Source organism: Bufo bufo, chromosome 1 (genome assembly GCF_905171765.1).
Source record: "Bufo bufo chromosome 1, aBufBuf1.1, whole genome shotgun sequence".
NCBI classification, from domain to species: domain Eukaryota; kingdom Metazoa; phylum Chordata; class Amphibia; order Anura; family Bufonidae; genus Bufo; species Bufo bufo.
The window spans coordinates 179,218,008-179,236,972 of NC_053389.1; the positions used below are offsets into that span (position 1 = coordinate 179,218,008).

General features: G+C 43.1%; 1 protein-coding gene across 1 annotated transcript in view; it reads right to left on the bottom strand.

Annotated features, from left to right (window-relative positions):
* Window positions 1-18,965, bottom strand: part of LOC121001602 — a 98,627-nt gene that overhangs the window by 64,370 nt on the left and 15,292 nt on the right. Inside the window, exons 2-3 of the mRNA XM_040432765.1 lie at window positions 7,934-7,978; window positions 2,843-3,106 (exon numbers count right to left, since the gene is read on the bottom strand). Of these exons, the coding sequence (XP_040288699.1) occupies window positions 2,843-3,106; window positions 7,934-7,978 (309 nt within the window). The remainder of the gene's footprint in view (window positions 1-2,842; window positions 3,107-7,933; window positions 7,979-18,965) is intronic.

An 18,965-nucleotide genomic window follows, 5' to 3' on the forward strand; every position in this document is an offset into this window, starting at 1 on the left:
ACAGCACGCATTCGCTGTGGCATTGTTTCGATAAGCTTCTGCAATGTCACAAGATTTATTTCCATCCAGTGTTGCATTAATTTTTCACCAAGATCTTGCATTGATGATGGAAGAGTCTGACTGCTGCGCAAAGCCTTCTCCAGCACATCCCAAAGATTCTCAATGGGGTTAAGGTCTGGACTCTGTGGAGGCCAATCCATGTGTGAAAATGATGTCTCATGCTCCCTGAACCACTCTTTCACAATTTGAGCCCGATGAATTCTGGCATTGTCATCTTGGAATATGCCCGTGCCATCAGGGAAGAAAAAATCCATTGATGGAATAACCTGGTCATTCAGTATGTTCAGGTAGTCAGCTGACCTCATTCTTGGAGCACTTACTGTTGCTGAACCTAGACCTGACCAACTGCAGCAACCCCAGATCATAGCACTGCCCCCATAGGCCTGTACAGTAGGCACTAGGGTGCATCACTTCATCTGCCTCTCTTCTTACCCTGATGCGCCCATCACTCTGGAACAGGGTAAATCTCGACTCATCAGACCACAGGACCTTCATCCATTGCTCCAGAGTCCTATCTTTCTGCTCCCTAGCAAATTGAAATAGTTAAATCCAGGTGGCGACTTTTTTTTGGACAGGCAGTGTACTTTTTCTAATATGCTTTATTAATGGATTTTGTATTTTTATCACAGCCCCCCCCTTTAAAGCGCACCATTCCCTGGGCGCTTAAAACTGACATTTCTGTACACTAAGCAGGCAGAAGTAATCCTGAAGCTAATCCTGGTATACCACATGGTTACAGGGTACCCATGTGCTATGCCAGGAGTTAGTAAACCTCCAGGTGGCATGGGCAGGAGCAGCAATATGCGCTCCTGCCCATACTCGCTGTGCTGCAGCCACATTCATAAAATGTCTAAAGCCTGTACTCTGTACAGTCAGCGGTGTACAGAAATGTGAGTTTGGTGAGGGAATGGTGCGCTGTGGGGAACTGTAATAAAAATACGAAAGCCATTAATAAAGTATATAAAAAAAACTATTAGGGCATTAGAGACATTTTATTAAAATTTTATTCAAAAGTTTAATTACTCTTGAAAAACTATAGCGGTGTCATACTTTACACAAGGTATACATATTTCACTATACGCAGGAGAAATAGGGGATTCACCTTTAGTCTGAATATTCTTTATTGAATATATGCAGGGAATGGACGCTAAAACAAAATAACAAAATCTTTATAATATTGTCTCAATAAAATATAGGGGTATCTACCCAAACTGCACGAAGCAGCTACTTGACCACCCTCATGGTAACCACACTAATGAAGGTGGAACTATATAGGGAAGAGTGAAGGGTGGATCCCACAAACTAAAACCCACCAACACTCGGGGGGGGGGGGGGGGGTGCAAAACACCACAGGGTCCTAGGTGTGTGACCTGGGTGAAGTACTGTATAGCTGGATATCTGGTACCAAGTGTAACACCAGGTATCAATCCTAACAGAACAGTGAATGTCAGCGCGCAGACATCCACTGCACTAACATAGTACAGGTGCAGGACTATGGCAGGGTAAAACCATTGACTCTGTCTGATGTAACTGGAGCACCGATTCCCCTGACACTGTCCTAAATGGTAAGTGCTCAACGCGTTTCCATGCACTAGACGTGCATTTCATCAGGAGCAACATGCGCCAAAAATTAAGCTCAAAGCCTCTGATATAGGTGTTTAACTGAGGCTATGAACAGAAGGCAGAAGTAGGGTGCCCTGCCTATAACCGAGTTCCTCTAGTGTGAGGTACGGTATCGTCACTGGAACCTACAATCCTGCCTAAGCCGTCCACCTCTAGGTTGAGGGGCAGCTTGCTGGTGTGCAAACACATCGGTGCTGTAAGAGATTCAAAGGGTGAAACCCCGCCCCGTTCCAGTGACTATACCGTACCTTACACTAGAGGAACTCGGTTATAGGCAGGTCACCCTACTTCTGCCTTCTTTCCGTAGGCGTCGCTTGCCCCCCCACCCCCCCTCCAAACTTCAGGCTTTACAAAGCCTCCTGGCTGAGACCACACAGAGCCTCTCAGGCTTCCTCAGCCTTCCTCCCTACAAGTCATACACAGAGGGTTGTTTTATCATCCTTGACTCCAGCAGCAGGCCTCACCTGCGATCACCTCCGGCAAAAGACAATACATGTAGTGGAAGGGTGTGGACTGGCAATCCCATCCCCAGTCCACATGAAATCCAGTCCAGAACAACATTTAGACAAAACTGTCTCGGCAAACTACACTTAACTGAAATCCAGAAAGCTGCAGTGGTTTTAGCAATCTTACTCAGCTTAGGTATCTGGGTGGGGTATACATGCCTCCCAGCACTTATACTGTACACATCACCACACTACTTAAAATCTAAAATCTATTGATTTCACTAGAATGTTATATGTGTCCTGAAAAACCCCCAGATACAAACATTTTTGGCAGGCTTTAAAAAAAAAAAAAAAATCACTTTTAGCATGCAGCATTTCAAAAACCTGGAATTTAGCTGTAGTCATGAAGGACCAAAACACCCCAGGTCATGAAAGGGTTAACATTACTTTTATCTTACATTTGTGTATTTGGTTTGCATCACAGACCAAAGTAGTGCTCGTCTGTGATTTTTTTCACTGACCCACAGTAAGTAAAGAAAATTGTGATTTGTGAACAGACAATTAGAATCAATGGGTACGTGTGCTGTCCGTGGAAAACGCGAAATGGAAATGTGAAGGAGGCCTAAAGAAGAATCTTCCTGACTGGTTATCATTCTAACATTGTAATGATTACTACATACTGTGTTACGTGTCTACTGAATACATTTACTTACCTATCACTTTTAATGTAAGAAAATCACTCTTCTTACTCCATGTGCCACAAGAATACTGACTACAGTAATAATTAATAGAATTATATTCCTGCACATTTGTCAGAGTAAAGTTTTCTTCTCGCACATCGTGTTTGGAATCAAAATATGCAGTTTCTTCTTGTAAACGAAATTGCCCCTCATAATATGGGGAAGAACACCTGATTGTGACGCTGCCCCCCTTCTTTACTACTTTGCTGGGAAAGGCTTGAATTTCTGGTTTACTCTCTGTCAAAAAGAAAGAAAAAAGAAGTCACTGTACAGAAAGATCATTTATGTGCTCTTCTGTATTAAATACTGTAGCTTATTTAACCTTTTTAAAGGCATGGCCTATTTTGGGCTCCAGGACAGAGCATTTCTTTTTTTTTTTGGGGGGGGGTTGCATGCCATTGTGCCATTGCTGTTGTAGGTTGTATGGGTTGCTTAGTGTTGAGCGAAGCTAGCTTCAGATGCTTCATCATCCTCACTCTATTCAAAACTTCAGAATAATACTGTACGGAGATCCTTTTCCATACAGGATTAGAATGTATGGGCTCCAATGAGCCAAAGTAGGTAATTCACGAAGTCGCGCGTGACTTCATTGAATAACTTCGGTAGTTGATTTTTTTTTAAAGTGGAAAACCACTTTAAAACTTAAAACCGAACTTTGCTTCGGTTCCGAGGTACTAGTCGGAAACGAAACTGAGTTTGGTTTCAAGTTTTAAAGTAGTTTTCCACGCGCGATTTCGCGAAAAAGTTACTTTGGCTCATCGGAGCCCATACATTCTAATATTGTACGGAGACGGATCTCTGTACAGTATTATTCTGAAGTTTTGAACAAAGCGACTTCAGATGAAGCATCCGAAGCTCACTTCACTCAACACTAGATGCTATGATTATGATCATGTTACTAGTGATGAGCGAAGTATCAAAAATTCTATTCAGTTGCTTCACCGAACTTCGACTAAAAATTTTATTTGTTACGAATTACTTCATAACAAATCACATTCCATTGTATGGAGCGGGCACAATGATGGGCCTCCCCATCATTTAACCTCTCAGATGCTGCGTTCAACACTGATCGCGGCATCTGACAGTTACAATCAGCCTATCAGGGGGTTAATCGGGGGTTAAAACAAAAAATATACATACCTCATCCATTTGATTGTGGAGAGGCCATCGCGGCCATCTTTATTTTAGAAAATGTGGCAATTCCGCCGACTTGATGCCATGCCAGATACATTCTCGCCATCTCCGCAATTAAATGGATGAGGTGATTATGTATCTTTTATTTTTTTACAGCCATTTCAAGAAAAATTGATTTGTTACCACGAAGCTCCAAAAAATTTTGATTCATGGAGAATCAAATTTTTCCTGAAATTCGGATCGAATTCCACTCAACACTACATATTATTTTTGCACAATTAAAATTTTATAGAAATAAATAAATCGTTTTTATGACATCACATTCTGAGAACAAGAACGTTTTTACTTTCCTTCAGTGTAGATGGATGAGGTTGGATTTTTTTGTTTTTTTAATAGCTCCATTTTGGAGTAGTCTTTTGGTATTCTATGGGTCATTATTATCGTATTGCTACCACAACAGTTTTATTTATTTTTTTAGGATTTAGTTGGTGCATGCCCAGAGTCATATCATGGGTCAGACCATCATTCTAGCCCATGTATAAGAAGGATCTATTACACAGTTATAGAACAACAGAATCAACTTTTGGAAAATAAGAAAAACCTGTATAAAGTGCATATAAGTATACTGCCTGCCTATAAGGAAAAAAAACATAATCCAGTGAAGTAGTTGATATATGCTAATGCTAATCTTCATATACCTACAAAGCAGAATCCATTTTGAGCCATGAGCCCTACACTTTATAACATTTCTCAGGACATCCTCTGTTTTGATATGTAACCTTGTCATGTGGTATTACAGTGTTTGTTAATTTTTGCCAAAGGATACAGAGGATGATGATTTGTTTACCATTCAATTCACTGATATTAATTTCTGGGCTAAATATAAAGATTCAAATATACCAGTATGCAGCGGCTCACCCCACCCCTTCCAAGGACCCGGTGCTCACTCCACGGATTCACCCAAATCCGTAAAAAAAAATACAAATGAATAAAGTAATTGGAGGGCACTCAAATATCTGACAACATCCAGGCAGGATATCAATAATCCTATTTATTTACATAAAACTAATGTATTGGCATAAAACTCATAAAATCTACATACATACAATATATTATAAAATAATGATATATAACATATACATATGTCCATGTAGTGGTACTTAGTCAGCCCTGTGACCAAATATAATCGCCAGGTCGGCGTTACTTGTAAATGTCCACGTTTAATATAGTCGCCAGATGGCGTGGTGAATCACTTTTAATTGTCCGCACTAGATCACCCGTTCGGGCGTCCGCATGCAATAGGAATCACTGGTGTAATCACTGGTATAGTATCTTCAAATAGGCCCCACAGGGCAGAGTACTTTACCCCTCTTCCGTTCCCGTAGACTCCTCCAGCAGCAGCCACTTAGACTCACCCGGCGTCCCGAGCGGTTAACAGGTCTCAAACGCGGCATCCCACGTGACCTAGCTGCATCTCACGTAATGCACACTGCTCTGTGGAGAGCTGGTGATACGCTGGGTCCTAGAGTCCGGACCGTATGTCGATCTTTGTATCGGATGTCGTTCACTGGGGGTCCAAGGGGTGGAATGCCTGATGATATTGGCACCTCAATAATCCATAGTAGAGTCCTGTGCTGTCATGAACCGTACGCGTTTCGGGGATCAAGCCCCTTCCTCAGCGGCAATGACAGCTACTACAATCACTTTTCCTTAAATACCCTCCTTCATTGTAGCAAAGCATTCTGGAACTTTGGTCACACTAGACATCTGATCTGAATCAACTCATTTAGGGCCGAACAACTATTCAACATACATTTCAAAATGGGGTCATATATCTTCACTTGAACTTCACAATCTTATACAGGAACCACATACGCTTTGTTGACCAAAAAACGCACAGTGATAGCAAAAAACGCACCTGCGTTTTCTGTGCATCCTTTGTCAAAAATGCGAAAAGTGATTGTAGTAGCTGTCATTGCCGCTGAGGAAGGGGCTTGATCCCCGAAACGCGTACGGTTCATGACAGCACAGGACTCTACTATGGATTATTGAGGTGCCAATATCATCAGGCATTCCACCCCTCGGACTCCCAGTGAACGACATCCGATACAAAGATCGACATACGGTCTGGACTCTAGGACCCAGCGTATCACCAGCTCTCCACAGAGCAGTGTGCATTACGTGAGATGCAGCTAGGTCACGTGGGACGCCGCGTTGGAGACCTGTTAACCGCTCGGGACGCCGGGTGAGTCTAAGTGGCTGCTGCTGGAGGAGTCTACGGGAACGAAAGAGGGGTAAAGTAGTCTGCCCTGTGGGGCCTATTTGAAGATACTATACCAGTGATTACACCAGTGATTCCTATTGCATGCGGACGCCCGAACGGGTGATCTAGTGCGGACCATTAAAAGTGATTCACCACGCCATCTGGCGACTATATTAAACGTGGACATTTACAAGTAACGCCGACCTGGCGATTATATTTGGTCACAGGGCTGACTAAGTACCACTACATGGACATATGTATATGTTATATATCATTATTTTATAATATATTGTATGTATGTATGTATGTATGTATGTAAATTATATGAGTTTTATGCCAATACATTAGTTTTATGTAAATAAATAGGATTATTGATATCCTGCCTGGATGTTGTCAGATATTTGAGTGCCCTCTAATTACTTTATTCATAAATATAAAGATTCCTTCAACAATCCAAGGGCGGGATGAGTTCATTGTTCATGATTGGGTATTCCATTACAGCAATTGTTGGATCACAAGCAAATAATTAATAATGCATAATTGTATTTATTTGTTAGGTGTGGACTTATTCTGTCAGTCCAATCCTCAGATGCTAGAGCGGGAATACAGGCTAGCCAGTTGTTATGAACTGGTAAAGGGGTGAAATGAACTTTGGATGACAATAAATGGGTGTTTAACCCCTTCCTGACTGCCTTATGTAACTATACATTGGTGGCCAGCCATTCAAAGTTGGCACCGACTCTTGAGCACAGTGGGCTCCATAGCTACCGGGTTTCTGCTATTTAAAACAGCAGGCACCCAGGTTTAATGTAATAATGTTGATTTCCCTCTGAGATACCGGGATCAATTGTGACCACAGCATCTGCAAACTAAAAAAAAACGGGAGTGTGCGCTCATGGCCGTGTACGGGTTCACAAATCTAATGTACACTTTGTAGATTTTTTTCAGTGCAGAAATTAACCTGCATTACAGATTTCCAAATCCGCAGCATGTCAATTATGTTTGCGGTTTTAGCTGCAGATTTCACCTTTTTCAGTGGAAGGTTGAGATCTGCGACATAACTGAATCCAATTCACACCAAAAACCTCTGTTAGAAATTGCTGCAGCAACGCACATAAATCCGCATGGATCGTATGCGCATTCACCTGCACACTTTCTGGAATATGCGCGCTTTTTCTTTTTTCCATGCGGAAATTGATCTGCTGCACATATTTCAATATAAATAGCATGTCAATTATGTTTTAGCTGTGAATTTCCCCTTTTCAATAGGTTTTTTACTGTCTGTCGACTAGTGAAAAAATGACGGAGGCGTGCACTGGTTTTGTCTGTAATGAGGACCAAACAAGTCCATTGATGTCTGAGTCCGTGAAAATCACGGACACAACACGGATGGCATTCATGTTGCATCCATGTTGCGTCGGTTTTTCACTGACCACTGTTAGGAGATGCTCTGGAAATGAATCCATGGAATACAGATAACACATGGAGGGTAAAAAACAGGCACACAGACCAAACACGGATGCTTCACGGACATCTTCAAGGAGGTAACACGGACTGACTTTATCACGGACGTGAAACGGACAAGGAAATGTGAATGAGGCCTAATAGACATCATTGAATCAGTTGCAACTGAAAATTGATAATGATAATGGGAAAAATGTACTCACCATCGAAGTAAGAACAAGCTAAATATAATGCGGGAAACAACATATCTGGAAAGTTAAGATAGATTCAATTAAAAATGAGAAGAAAATGTTGTGATTACATCTGTGGAATGACATGCAAGATGAGGACACTGCTAGAATCTTACCAGGTCAGAGATCATATAAGACATTTTTTATAAGGTTTTATAGAGTTTAAAGAGGACCTGCCACCTCTCCTGACATTTCTGTTTTAGTAACTAGTAGAAGAATTCCTGCGCCTACTCTCTGACTGCACCCAAGTACCAATGACTAGAAGCGGGGTTCTACCACATCTGCTGTCCTCTAGGGTAAAGTAGTATTTATATGTGACATCGACATGCCTACCTGTACTTGTAGAGGAGAGTCCGCAATGTTGGGGTGTAGTGGTAAAGACTTGATAGTTCTCCCGATCCTCCAGACCGGTGAAGCAGTCAGGCTGGGAAAATGGAAAATGTGCCCCGGCCGGTAGCACGTTTCCTATTCAAAAAAGCTTGCGCTCCATATCAGAGCGCCGGTGACGTCATGCTGGCTTACAGCTACAGGAGCTGTTGTGGACCAGAAATCCGAGTATTGAAAGGATCGCCTTTTTTCCTCAGGGATAGGGTCCTCTTGCTTGCGATTCTCTTTAAGAATCCTTTTGGGGCCAGGTTATACAAGTCAGGCTATTACAGGTTATACAAGTCAGGCTATTATCTTTAAGTTAGGGCTCTTTCACACAAGCAGATGTCGTGCCGGTAATCTGCTGCGTGAAAGAGAGCCAAGCCCCGTTCCGGACAGCAGAGACACTGAGCATTAACATAATAATAATGCTCCGTGCCTTTGTGACCTTTTTACTACAAAATCACAGTGAAATAAAGTTGTCACCGTGATTTTGTAGTAAAAAGGTCAATCATGTTCATGCTGCGTGTCTCTGCTGTCCGAAACGGGGCTTGGCATCATTTCATGCAGTGGATTCCACATACGGGATCCGCTCATGTGAAAGAGCCCTTAGGGTGACAGAACACAGTTTCAGTTACCAAATGCGAATCGCTCCACTTCGCTGTTTAGTCCCTTGGGGGCGAGGCTATTCTATTCAAAATCCATCTTGTCTCAGCGGATTACAGGTATTTTATTAAATCACATCCTCTTCTTCTAGTTTTTGCCTTCTCCATGCCACATATTGATGACACTTTGCACTTGCTAATGTGTACCTCCAGGTAATGTCTGGATAGGGGATGACCCTCATATTTTCTCCCAATGTTGTATGTGTTCCCTTACATTCCTGTAGTGGTCTTTTTGATGTCTATATGTCTATATGTCTATATGTCTTTCCTGGATTAATGTCCATATTCCTTTTTAAAAGGGGTTGTGCAAAAGAGATTTGTAGAACATGATATCTATACATTGTAATAAACCTCAATGTTATTTTGAGGTGAACTTTCTAGATATAACCATTTTTATAGAAGAAGGTAAATTACAGACTAAAACATACAGGAAATCAACGGATAATGACAGCTTTATTGCCATGAATATTGGCCACTTGCCCCAATGGCTATTAAACATACCAAAAAGCCAATTTATGTGTTTATTTAGGAACTGCAGTAAAAAAAGAGGACTATGATAAAGAAGACATACACCTGCAAAATAAATTTTAAACTAAAGGATACTCATGTGTACCCTTCTGAATGAACAAAGGAAAACAATAGGCAGGTTAAATAGGCAGCTACTAGTGGAGTACAATGACAATAAAGAAAATGTAGAAGGGCAAAGTAACACTGATACAATAATTCCACAGATTATTTCTGAATATAATAACTAGAGATGAGCGAATAGAAGTGGACTTCGATCAGAATTTCAGGACAAATTAGACTCTTCCTAAAGCCGAATTTCTCTGCGCTTCGTGATAATGAATCACATTTTTTTTCTAAAATGGCTGTTAGAACGAGGACAGTCTGGAGCCCGGAAACGAGGGATCAATGCCATGCATGCAGCCAGTCAGCCAATCAGCAGCTAGCCAGCCCCTGTGATGTCACAGCCCTGTAAAAAGTCTCAGCCTGCTCGGTCTCCCCCATTTTCCAGTGAACTTGGTGCAGGGAGAGATGTGACAGGCGCTAGGGATAGTATTATTCGCAAAAAATAACTATTGAGCAGTACAGGGAAAGATTATTCATAGTGTAGGCAAAGGATAGGGAGGCATTACCCACACTGGAGGGAGAGAGCAGGGACCAATAGGAGAATGTAAAGCCTGGGTATTGGGAGCTATTCTATTACACCTTGCTGCACTAATTGGGGTTACAAAGTGATCTAATACTACTGATTTTAGGTTGTTTGCATTCTTTAATACATCAGTAATTCCAGTAATCCTTGATTCTGTTATTGTGGCGAAACAACCAGTTTTGGGGTGTATTTTGTTTATAAAAGTAAATCTATCCATCCTTGCTTCTGGGATGAAAGTGTGGTCTGATGCAACCAGTTTTGGGGTGTGTTTTGTTTACAGTACATTCATCCTTGCTTCTGGGGTGAAATTACAGTCTGATAAAAACTGTTTTGGGGTGTATTTATTTTATATATAAGTGATTCATCCTTGCTTCTGGGATGAAAGTGGAGTCTGATACAACCAGTTTTGGGGTGTATTTATTTTATATATAAATGCATCCATCCATCCATCCATCCTTGCTTCTAGGATGAAATTGCGGTCTAGCACGCTCCTCGGGCTTAAAAAAAAAAAGCTACTACAGGTGTTCACACCATAAAGGCCGGGAACAGATAAACCCAAAAAGGGTTGGCCGCCGTTCGCTGAAGCAGAACACCTCTCTACACATTTTTAGGGTGGTCAAATTCTTTTACACTTAATTTGATACGTCAATTAGTAGTTGCGGAGTTGGTGTGAAATAGCAGCCTGATACTCCACACTTTCGGGTGAGTTCACACTTCAGTTGTTTGGTCAGTTATTTCCATCTTTTATTTATTTTTTTGGGCCAAAACCAATAGTGAAGCCTACTCAGAGATAAAGTGTAATGGAAAGATCTGCACCTGTTCTGTGTTTTTGACCCAAACCTGGTTTGATACTATGTAAGCCGTGTACCGGGTTGGGCTCCCCAGGAAACGGTGAAGTCACGAACGAGGAAAGCACTGACACCAGCTTATGCAAAACAGAACTTTCTTTACTGAAAGATTTAGCAATGAACACAATCCCAAATATGGAGGCAAAGAAAATGACGTTACATACACTTAGCTACAGCTGAGAACCCCTGTCCTGCACAGCAAGATGCCCTCTGGTGCATACCGAGGAAATTTGCTATAATTTACCTACTGGCGGGCACACTAAAACTACCCCACCATACCTGTTATTACCCTGTTGACGACACGAACGATTAAGTAAGTGCTTAGTACGGAGTTATCTGCGGTGCAGCACAGCAGCTTACAATCTTATCAACTCTAGAATTGAATTGAAAGTTATACTACTGAGGGGGCAGCATGAATCATTATTCATTTAATTACACATTTTATAACTGTACTGGAGCGGCAATGGGGGGTCTGTGGATGACACTGTTATGGGGTGGGGGTCTGCGGATGACACTGTTATGGGGTGGGGGTCTGTGGATGACACTGTTATGGGGTGGGGGGGTCTGTGGATGGCACTGTTATGGGGTGGGGGGGGTCTGTGGATGGCACTGTTATGGGGTGGGGGGGTCTGTGGATGGCACTGTTATGGGGTGGAGGGCACTGTTATGGGGTGGGGGGGTCTGTGGATGACACTGTTATGGGGTGGGGGGGTCTGTGGATGGCACTGTTATGGGGTGGGGGGGGTCTGTGGATGGGACTGTTATGGGGTGGAGGGGGGTCTGTGGATGGCACTGTTATGGGGTGGAGGGGGGTTTGTGGATGGCACTGTTATGGGGTGGAGGGGGGTCTGTGGATGGCACTGTTATGGGGTGGAGGGGGGTCTGTGGATGGCACTGTTATGGGGTGGAGGGGTCTGTGGATGGCACTGTTATGGGGTGGAGGGGGGTCTGTGGATGGCACTGTTATGGGGTGGGGGGGTCTGTGGATGGGACTGTTATGGGGTGGGGGGGTCTGTGGATGGCACTGTTATGGGGTGGGGGGGTCTGTGGATGGCACTGTTATAGGATGGGGGGGTTCTGTGGATGGCACTGTTATAGGATGGGGGATCTGTGGATGCCATCCCCAGATCCTCCACCCCATCACAGTGCCATCCTCCGATCCCCCATTAACAGTGCCATCCCCATCTGGGGGGTTTCTTTGCTGGGCTGGACTTTTATAGCCCCCCCCCCAAATTTTACTTGCATCCCTGTTCTCTAAAGGGGCGGTTTTAGGGGGGCGGTCCTAGGGGTGGGTAGGGGCGGTCTTAGGGGCGGGTAGGGGGCGGTCCTATGGTTGGGTAGGGGCATGGCCAGGGGAGGGGGGGGGTGAGTTCCACCACCTTTTCTCAGAGAAAAAAATCCCTGCTTGCAACATGTTAGCTGTGTTAATAAACAGCAGCATCTTGTGGTTAAAAAGCAGAATAACAGTGCTAATGAATCAATATGCACGTATACAGTATTCAGACAATGGTGACGGTTTCTCTATCTCACAACTACACATTTTAGGGTGTTCAAATTCTTTTACACTTAATTTAATGCTTCAATCAGTAGTTGTGGAGTTGGTGCGAAATAGCAGCCTGACACTATTGTTGTCACAGACGTTTCGTGGCAGGTACCAGCAGATCGGAGAGATTGGCAACTCGTGGGTTAAATTGACAAGTTCACTGTGGATTTTATTGTGTCTGTGTTTTGGTGAATGCCACACCCCTTGCTTCAGGTTTTGCTTGTTGGTAACTTACTTTTCCCATAAGTAGCTGCTTCTCACTCTTGGTGGATCGGTTTATAGATTTTCTTCCTGCCTTCTAACTAGCTGGTCGGTTGTATTCTGTGGTGCTTCTGGAGTTGCAAGTTTTCTACTTTCAGATAAGTCTTGTCTTTTCTTATTGTTTTGTGTTTGTTATATTCCCTGTTGTTTGTATCTGGGCCTCAGACAGGGACTTCCATTCGTCCATCTGGAGAGGAATGGGTTGTCTCTGGTCCTAACCTCATTCCAGGGCCTTATAGGGATATAAGGGCCTAGGTATCCAGCATATGAATATTCCTACCTTCAAGGTCTATTCATATTGATAGATAGTTAGGGCCCAGATTAGGGTTGTTTAGGAGGTGACCTGTTCCTTCCCTAGTTTTTAGGCCCAGTTACTGTTCCCCTTCCCTACTGTGTTTAGTGTGGAGTTTTTCCCGCACACTGATCGTGACAATTTCTCTTTTACCCTTGCAGTTAATTTTACAGTACAGTATGTCTGGCAGACAGTTGTGGAGGAGAAATCCACTGCTTCCTCCGGTTGGCAGGCAAGTAGCGATGATGAGAGTCGCGTGGGAGCTGGTGTTGCAAGCGGTCAGGCACGTGGCCCTGAGACTGGTGAGGGTGACATAAATGACGTGAAGACAGTGGTGGATGATGATATAGCCAAACGCATATGGGAGCCGGGTGAAGAGGGGGCTTCGTCATCATTAGGAGAAGACGGTGGCAGCTTGTGCGTGAGGCAGCAGCTGAGCCAGCAGGGTGGTAGCGCGGCCATGAGTCAGCTGGGTGGCAGCAGTATGAAATTTGTAGCCAAACGTGCCCGGGGTAGACTGCCTGCTACGCAGGAGCCTACCTATCCGGAAAGAAGTAGCGGTGCACGGGTTCACGAAGGCAGCGGTAGCAGGCAGTCAACCCGGAGTGGTGGGGGGAAAATGTCTTCCAGTGGCTTGATGAAAAATTCCCACACCGACAAGTATGACGTCAGCATGGACCACTCTGTGACTGGGCCATTGTGTTGACTCCTCATGCGATTCCCACCCTCACCATTCTGCGACTGGATCACTGTATTTACTCCTCATGCGATTCCCACCCTTACCACTCTGTGACTGGACCATTGTGTTGACTCATCATGCGGTTGCCCCCCTTCCCATAATGTAAGTGGGCCACTGTGTTGACTCCTCATGTGGTTGCCACCCTCCCTACTCTGACAGGGCCACTATTGTCCCTGTTTGGCCTTGTTGACATCACCATTTATTTTTCCCTTCTACTGATCTGTCAGAAGGACGGAAAAATGAGAAACACAACGGATCCTGTCTTTGTAAGGCCTGTATCACACAGTCCCTATTTTGCATCAGGATACGCTCAAGAATTGGAAGCCAAAAGCAGGAGTGGGTACAAAACACAGAAGACATGCAAACTTTCCAATCACGTGTCGTCTCTGTTTAGTATCCACTCCTGTTGTTTTGTTTTTTTTGGCCCTAGCAATAATGATGGATTACTGACAAAATGCTGACCATGTAAGCTGGGTGCTTAAAAGACCGGATCTGTTTTTTTGGGGGGTTGTTCTTATGACAGATCAGAAGAAGTGCAAAATAAACAGTGACATCAATACAAACTTACTGCTGACACCCTCTCCACTCTGTCAGGGGGGCACTACTTATATCAGTGTGTAACAGAACAGGTTCTGTAGAAATCTACGTGGAATCAGCTGATGACTGTGTAAAAGGAGTGCGCTCTTTCACTCTATAGTAGAATCTTAGACCACTGCACGTTTTTTTTATACCTGGCGCTAACACTGACCTGTAAAGCTGAGTTCATATTTGAGGTATTTGGTAAGTTTTGGCCCCGTAACTGACCAAATAAGTGAAGTGTTGAGTGATTCTCAGAGTGACACCTGTCATCTGCGTGTCATACTTACTCACAGTACTGTTTTACTACCACAGCGGACTACCTATGCATGTTTCTGCAATGCACAGTGTTCTACACCAATATACAGACTCTCTGCAGCTAGAAAATAGCTGATTTTTAACGGGCTTCGTCACCAATAATTTTGGAACGAATCATATCTTTTTGGGAAATTCTGCGAACTCTCCAAATCGAATTTTTGAAAAATTCACTCCTCTCTAATAATAACTAATCAGGCATTTTAAGAAGTATAGTTAACAAACACTGGGACATCCTGTGACAAGGTAAAACTATAGGTGGACATATTACGGAAAAAGCCTGCTCCATTTTTAAAAAGGCCGCTAATATTGATAACATAACAGGGGTTCCAAACGGGTTCTTACCATGTAAAAGATGCATGTGCTGCAGAAAATTATCAACCACCAAACCAGTTTATGAAATAAAAGACAAAGAAGGTTCCTTTACACACACAATAAAACAACATATCACATGCTACAGTGAAAGTGTGATATATAGAATAATCTGCTCATGTGAAAATATATATATATATATATATATATAGGCAGAACAAAAAGACCACTACAGGAACGTATAAGGGAACACATATACAATATTGGGAGAAAATATGAGAGTCATCCCCCATGCAGACATTACCTGGAAATATATGATACCAATTGGAAGGGTCATCAGTATGTGGCATCGAGACGGTAAAAACTGGAAGGAGAGAATGTGATTTAATAAAATACCTGTCACGCGCTGAGACAAGATGGATTTTTTATTTGAATAGCCTTGCCCCCATTGGACTAAACAGCGAAGTGGAGCTATTCGCATTTGATAACTGAAACTGGGTTCTGTCACCCTAACTTAAAGACTACATTGTAATAACCTGACTTGTATAACCCCGCCCCAAAAGGAATCTTAAGGAGAAGCACAGGCAAGAGGACCCTATCCCTGAGGAAGAAAAGCGATCCTTTCGAAACCTATCGGATTTCTCGTCCACAACAGTTTCTGTAGCTGCAAGCCAGCGTGACGTCACTGGCGCTCCGATCTGGAGTGCAAGTTCTTTTAAATAGGAAACATGCTGCCGGCTGGGCCACGTTTTCCAACTACCCAGCCTGACTGCTTCCACCGGACTGGAGGATCGGGAGAACTATCAAGTATTCACAACTACACATCAACATCGCGGACTCTCGTCTGCAAGTACAGGTAAGTGTGATGATGTCACATATAGATACTACTTTACCCTAGAGGACAGCAGATGTGGTAGAACCCCGCTTCTAGTCACTAGTACCGCTTCTAGTCGCTTCTAATATCTAGAATATAGTGCTATATCTTCGTAATTCCGAAAATTTAAGATTTATTTTTTTCATCAGTACCCATGATCCCTCACTTCTTCTTGCTTGTGGGTCAATGAGAAAGCTGCAATATCTTTGACTTTAGGAGTAGTGTTGATCGCAAATTTTTATATCGCAAATCTTTGTTGCGAATTTTTTAAACGTGAATTTTCTGATTGCCGATTTCCGCAATCAAGAAAACAATGACTGGAGATCACAAATTTGCGAATATATATGTAACACACATCTGTACCTTTATTGCAAACAATACATTCATAACTTTCAGTAGAAATAAAAAATAATGGCATAACTTAGAGGGATAAGAACAGATGCTCCAGAATTGTTATCACAAGGGGTATGCAAGTAGTTACTAAAATAGATGTGTCTGGAACGTGACTTGAACCCAGGGTGCAGCTCTTCCAACTGAGCTATTCAGCTTTCTAGACAGCTCCTGTGCTGACCTGAAACCTAGTTCCCTGTGCCTCTAGCTTCAGTTCCCGCCTCTCTGGTTTGCTCCACCATGTTCCCCGATTGAACATCCTATTTAAACCCAGCCTTGCACTTCCTGCCTTCTGAGATCATTGTGCTCTCAGCTTGTGATCAAGCTAGTCTCTCCTGCTCTGCTGCTAATACTGACACTCATCTTCTGCATCGACCACTGTCTTCTTCCTGACTATATGGCATTTGCCTACTCCTCTAATATTGACGCTCATCTTGTGCATCAACCACTGGCTTCCTCCCGACTATGTTATTGGCCTTGCAATTACCCTAAGTAGTTGCAATAAAAGACTCTGAACCAGACCTGGACCATTACAGATGAGATGGTCTGCATAACTGAATCTGGCAGTTCAGAAAGTTCAAAATTGTTATCTGCCTTAGCACTAGTGCAGGCTATAGACCTTTGAAACTTGTTGGGACAGTTAATGGCATAATGTCCTGAGTCCCCACAATAGAGGCACAGATTTTCTGCACGGCGCCTCTTTCTCTACTGCACTAAGAGGTTTTCGGATGGCATCAATCTCTAATGGTCCGGGTCTGGTTCGGAGTCTTTTATTGCGACTACTTAGGGTAATTGCAAGGCCGATAATGTAGTGAGGAAGAAGCCAGTGGTCGATGCACAAGATGAGCTTCAGTATGAGCAGCAGAGCAGGAGAGAGCAGCTTGATTACAAGAGCACAATAATCTCGCAAGGCAGGAAGTGCAAGGCTGGGTTTAAATAGGATGTTCAATCAGGGAACGGGTGGAGCAAACCAGAGAGGCGGGAACTGAAACTAGAGGCACAGGGAGCTAGGATTAAGGTCAGAACAGGAGCTGTCCAGAAATAGCTCAGTTGGAAGAGCTGCAGCCTGGGACACAGAAGTCCCTGGGTTCAAGTCCTGACAGGCAGCTATCCTATAAGTCAATGTTTGACCCTTTTAAATCAGCCTTGGGACATGACTGCATAATAAATAAGCCAGCATCTCATCTGCAGATAGCTGTTTCAGGGTGATTGCCCCTCATCAGTTCAAAGTAGAGACTTAGGCCTCTCACCCAGTACTCTCTACTGGGTGAGAGGCCTAAGTCAGATTTGAGGGGTACTATCTCTAAAATCCACTGTTAATAAACTGTGGATATGCTGCAGAAAAGCATGGAAATTCGTGCGGATCTCATGTGCGTTCACCCGCACTCCTGTGCAGTTGGCTTTTTTTCACATGGATTTTATTCTGAAGAAACGCAGCGTAATACAGTACCAGCAACGTGTATGAGATTAGACAAATGTCATGTACACTTTTTTCTTAGGGCTCATGCACATGAGTGTTTGTTTATTTTGCGGACCATATGAGGTACCATTCACTTCAATGACACTGCAAAAAACGGGAATGACGCTGTGTGAATTCCGTGTCCATTTGTCTGAATGGCCGTTCCGCCAAAAAATAGAACATGTCCCATTATTGTCCGCATTACAGAACAGGGTAGGACTGTTCTATTAGGGCCGGACCTTCTGTTCTGCAAAATGCCGAATGCACACAGCCGGTATCCGTGTTTTGTATATCACAATTTGCGTACCAAAAAATGCCCAACAGCCGTGTGCATGAGCCCTTATGTGCAGATATTGACCTGCTGTGTGGATTTTGCAGCATGTCAATTGTTGTTGCATTTTTCATGCGTGGATTTCACCCTTTTCAATGGAAGGGTGAGATTTGCAGAAAATCAGCCTGATAAATAAATGGTGCGGTTTTAGTATAGGTTCCCTGCACACAAATCGGAACCGTGTGCAGGTGCCCTTAGGGTACCTGCAAAAGGGTGCGGAAGAATGCATATAAGATCAGCAGGAATCTCCATGCATATTTATGTGCGTTTCTGCAGCATATCCACACCAAAATGTGCGATGTTCTAACAGCGGTTTTTGGTTCGGATTTGATGCGGTTTTGCCACAGATCTCAACCTTCCATTGAAAAGGGTGAAATCCGCAGCTAAAACTGTAAACATAATTGACTGTAATGCAGGTCAAATTTCACATGGAAAAAAATCCACAAAGTGTACATGAGATATGTGTAATCTCAAACACTTTGCTGGTTCTGTGATATGCTGCTGTTTTTCCGTCCGTAAATCCACACCGAGAAACCACCCGTATTCCACAATGTGTGCAGGTGGCTATTCTTTTGCCCAAAAGTAGAAAAACAACAAAACTATAATAATTGATATTTAAATGTGTATTATACCACACAGAAAAAAGGCATAAAAATGTAAATACAATTCTAGAATTTCTTTATTTGTTCATCTCTTTTCCCAAAAAATTGGATCAAAAAGTGAACGAATAGTCATATTTAGCAAATTGGTACCAGTGATAACTACTACTTTCCTGCATAAAACAAGCCTACATACAGCATTATTGACAACAAAATTAAAAAGTTATGGCTATCAGAATACAGCGGCACAAAAACATCATATTTTTTTTTTTTTTAAGAAGA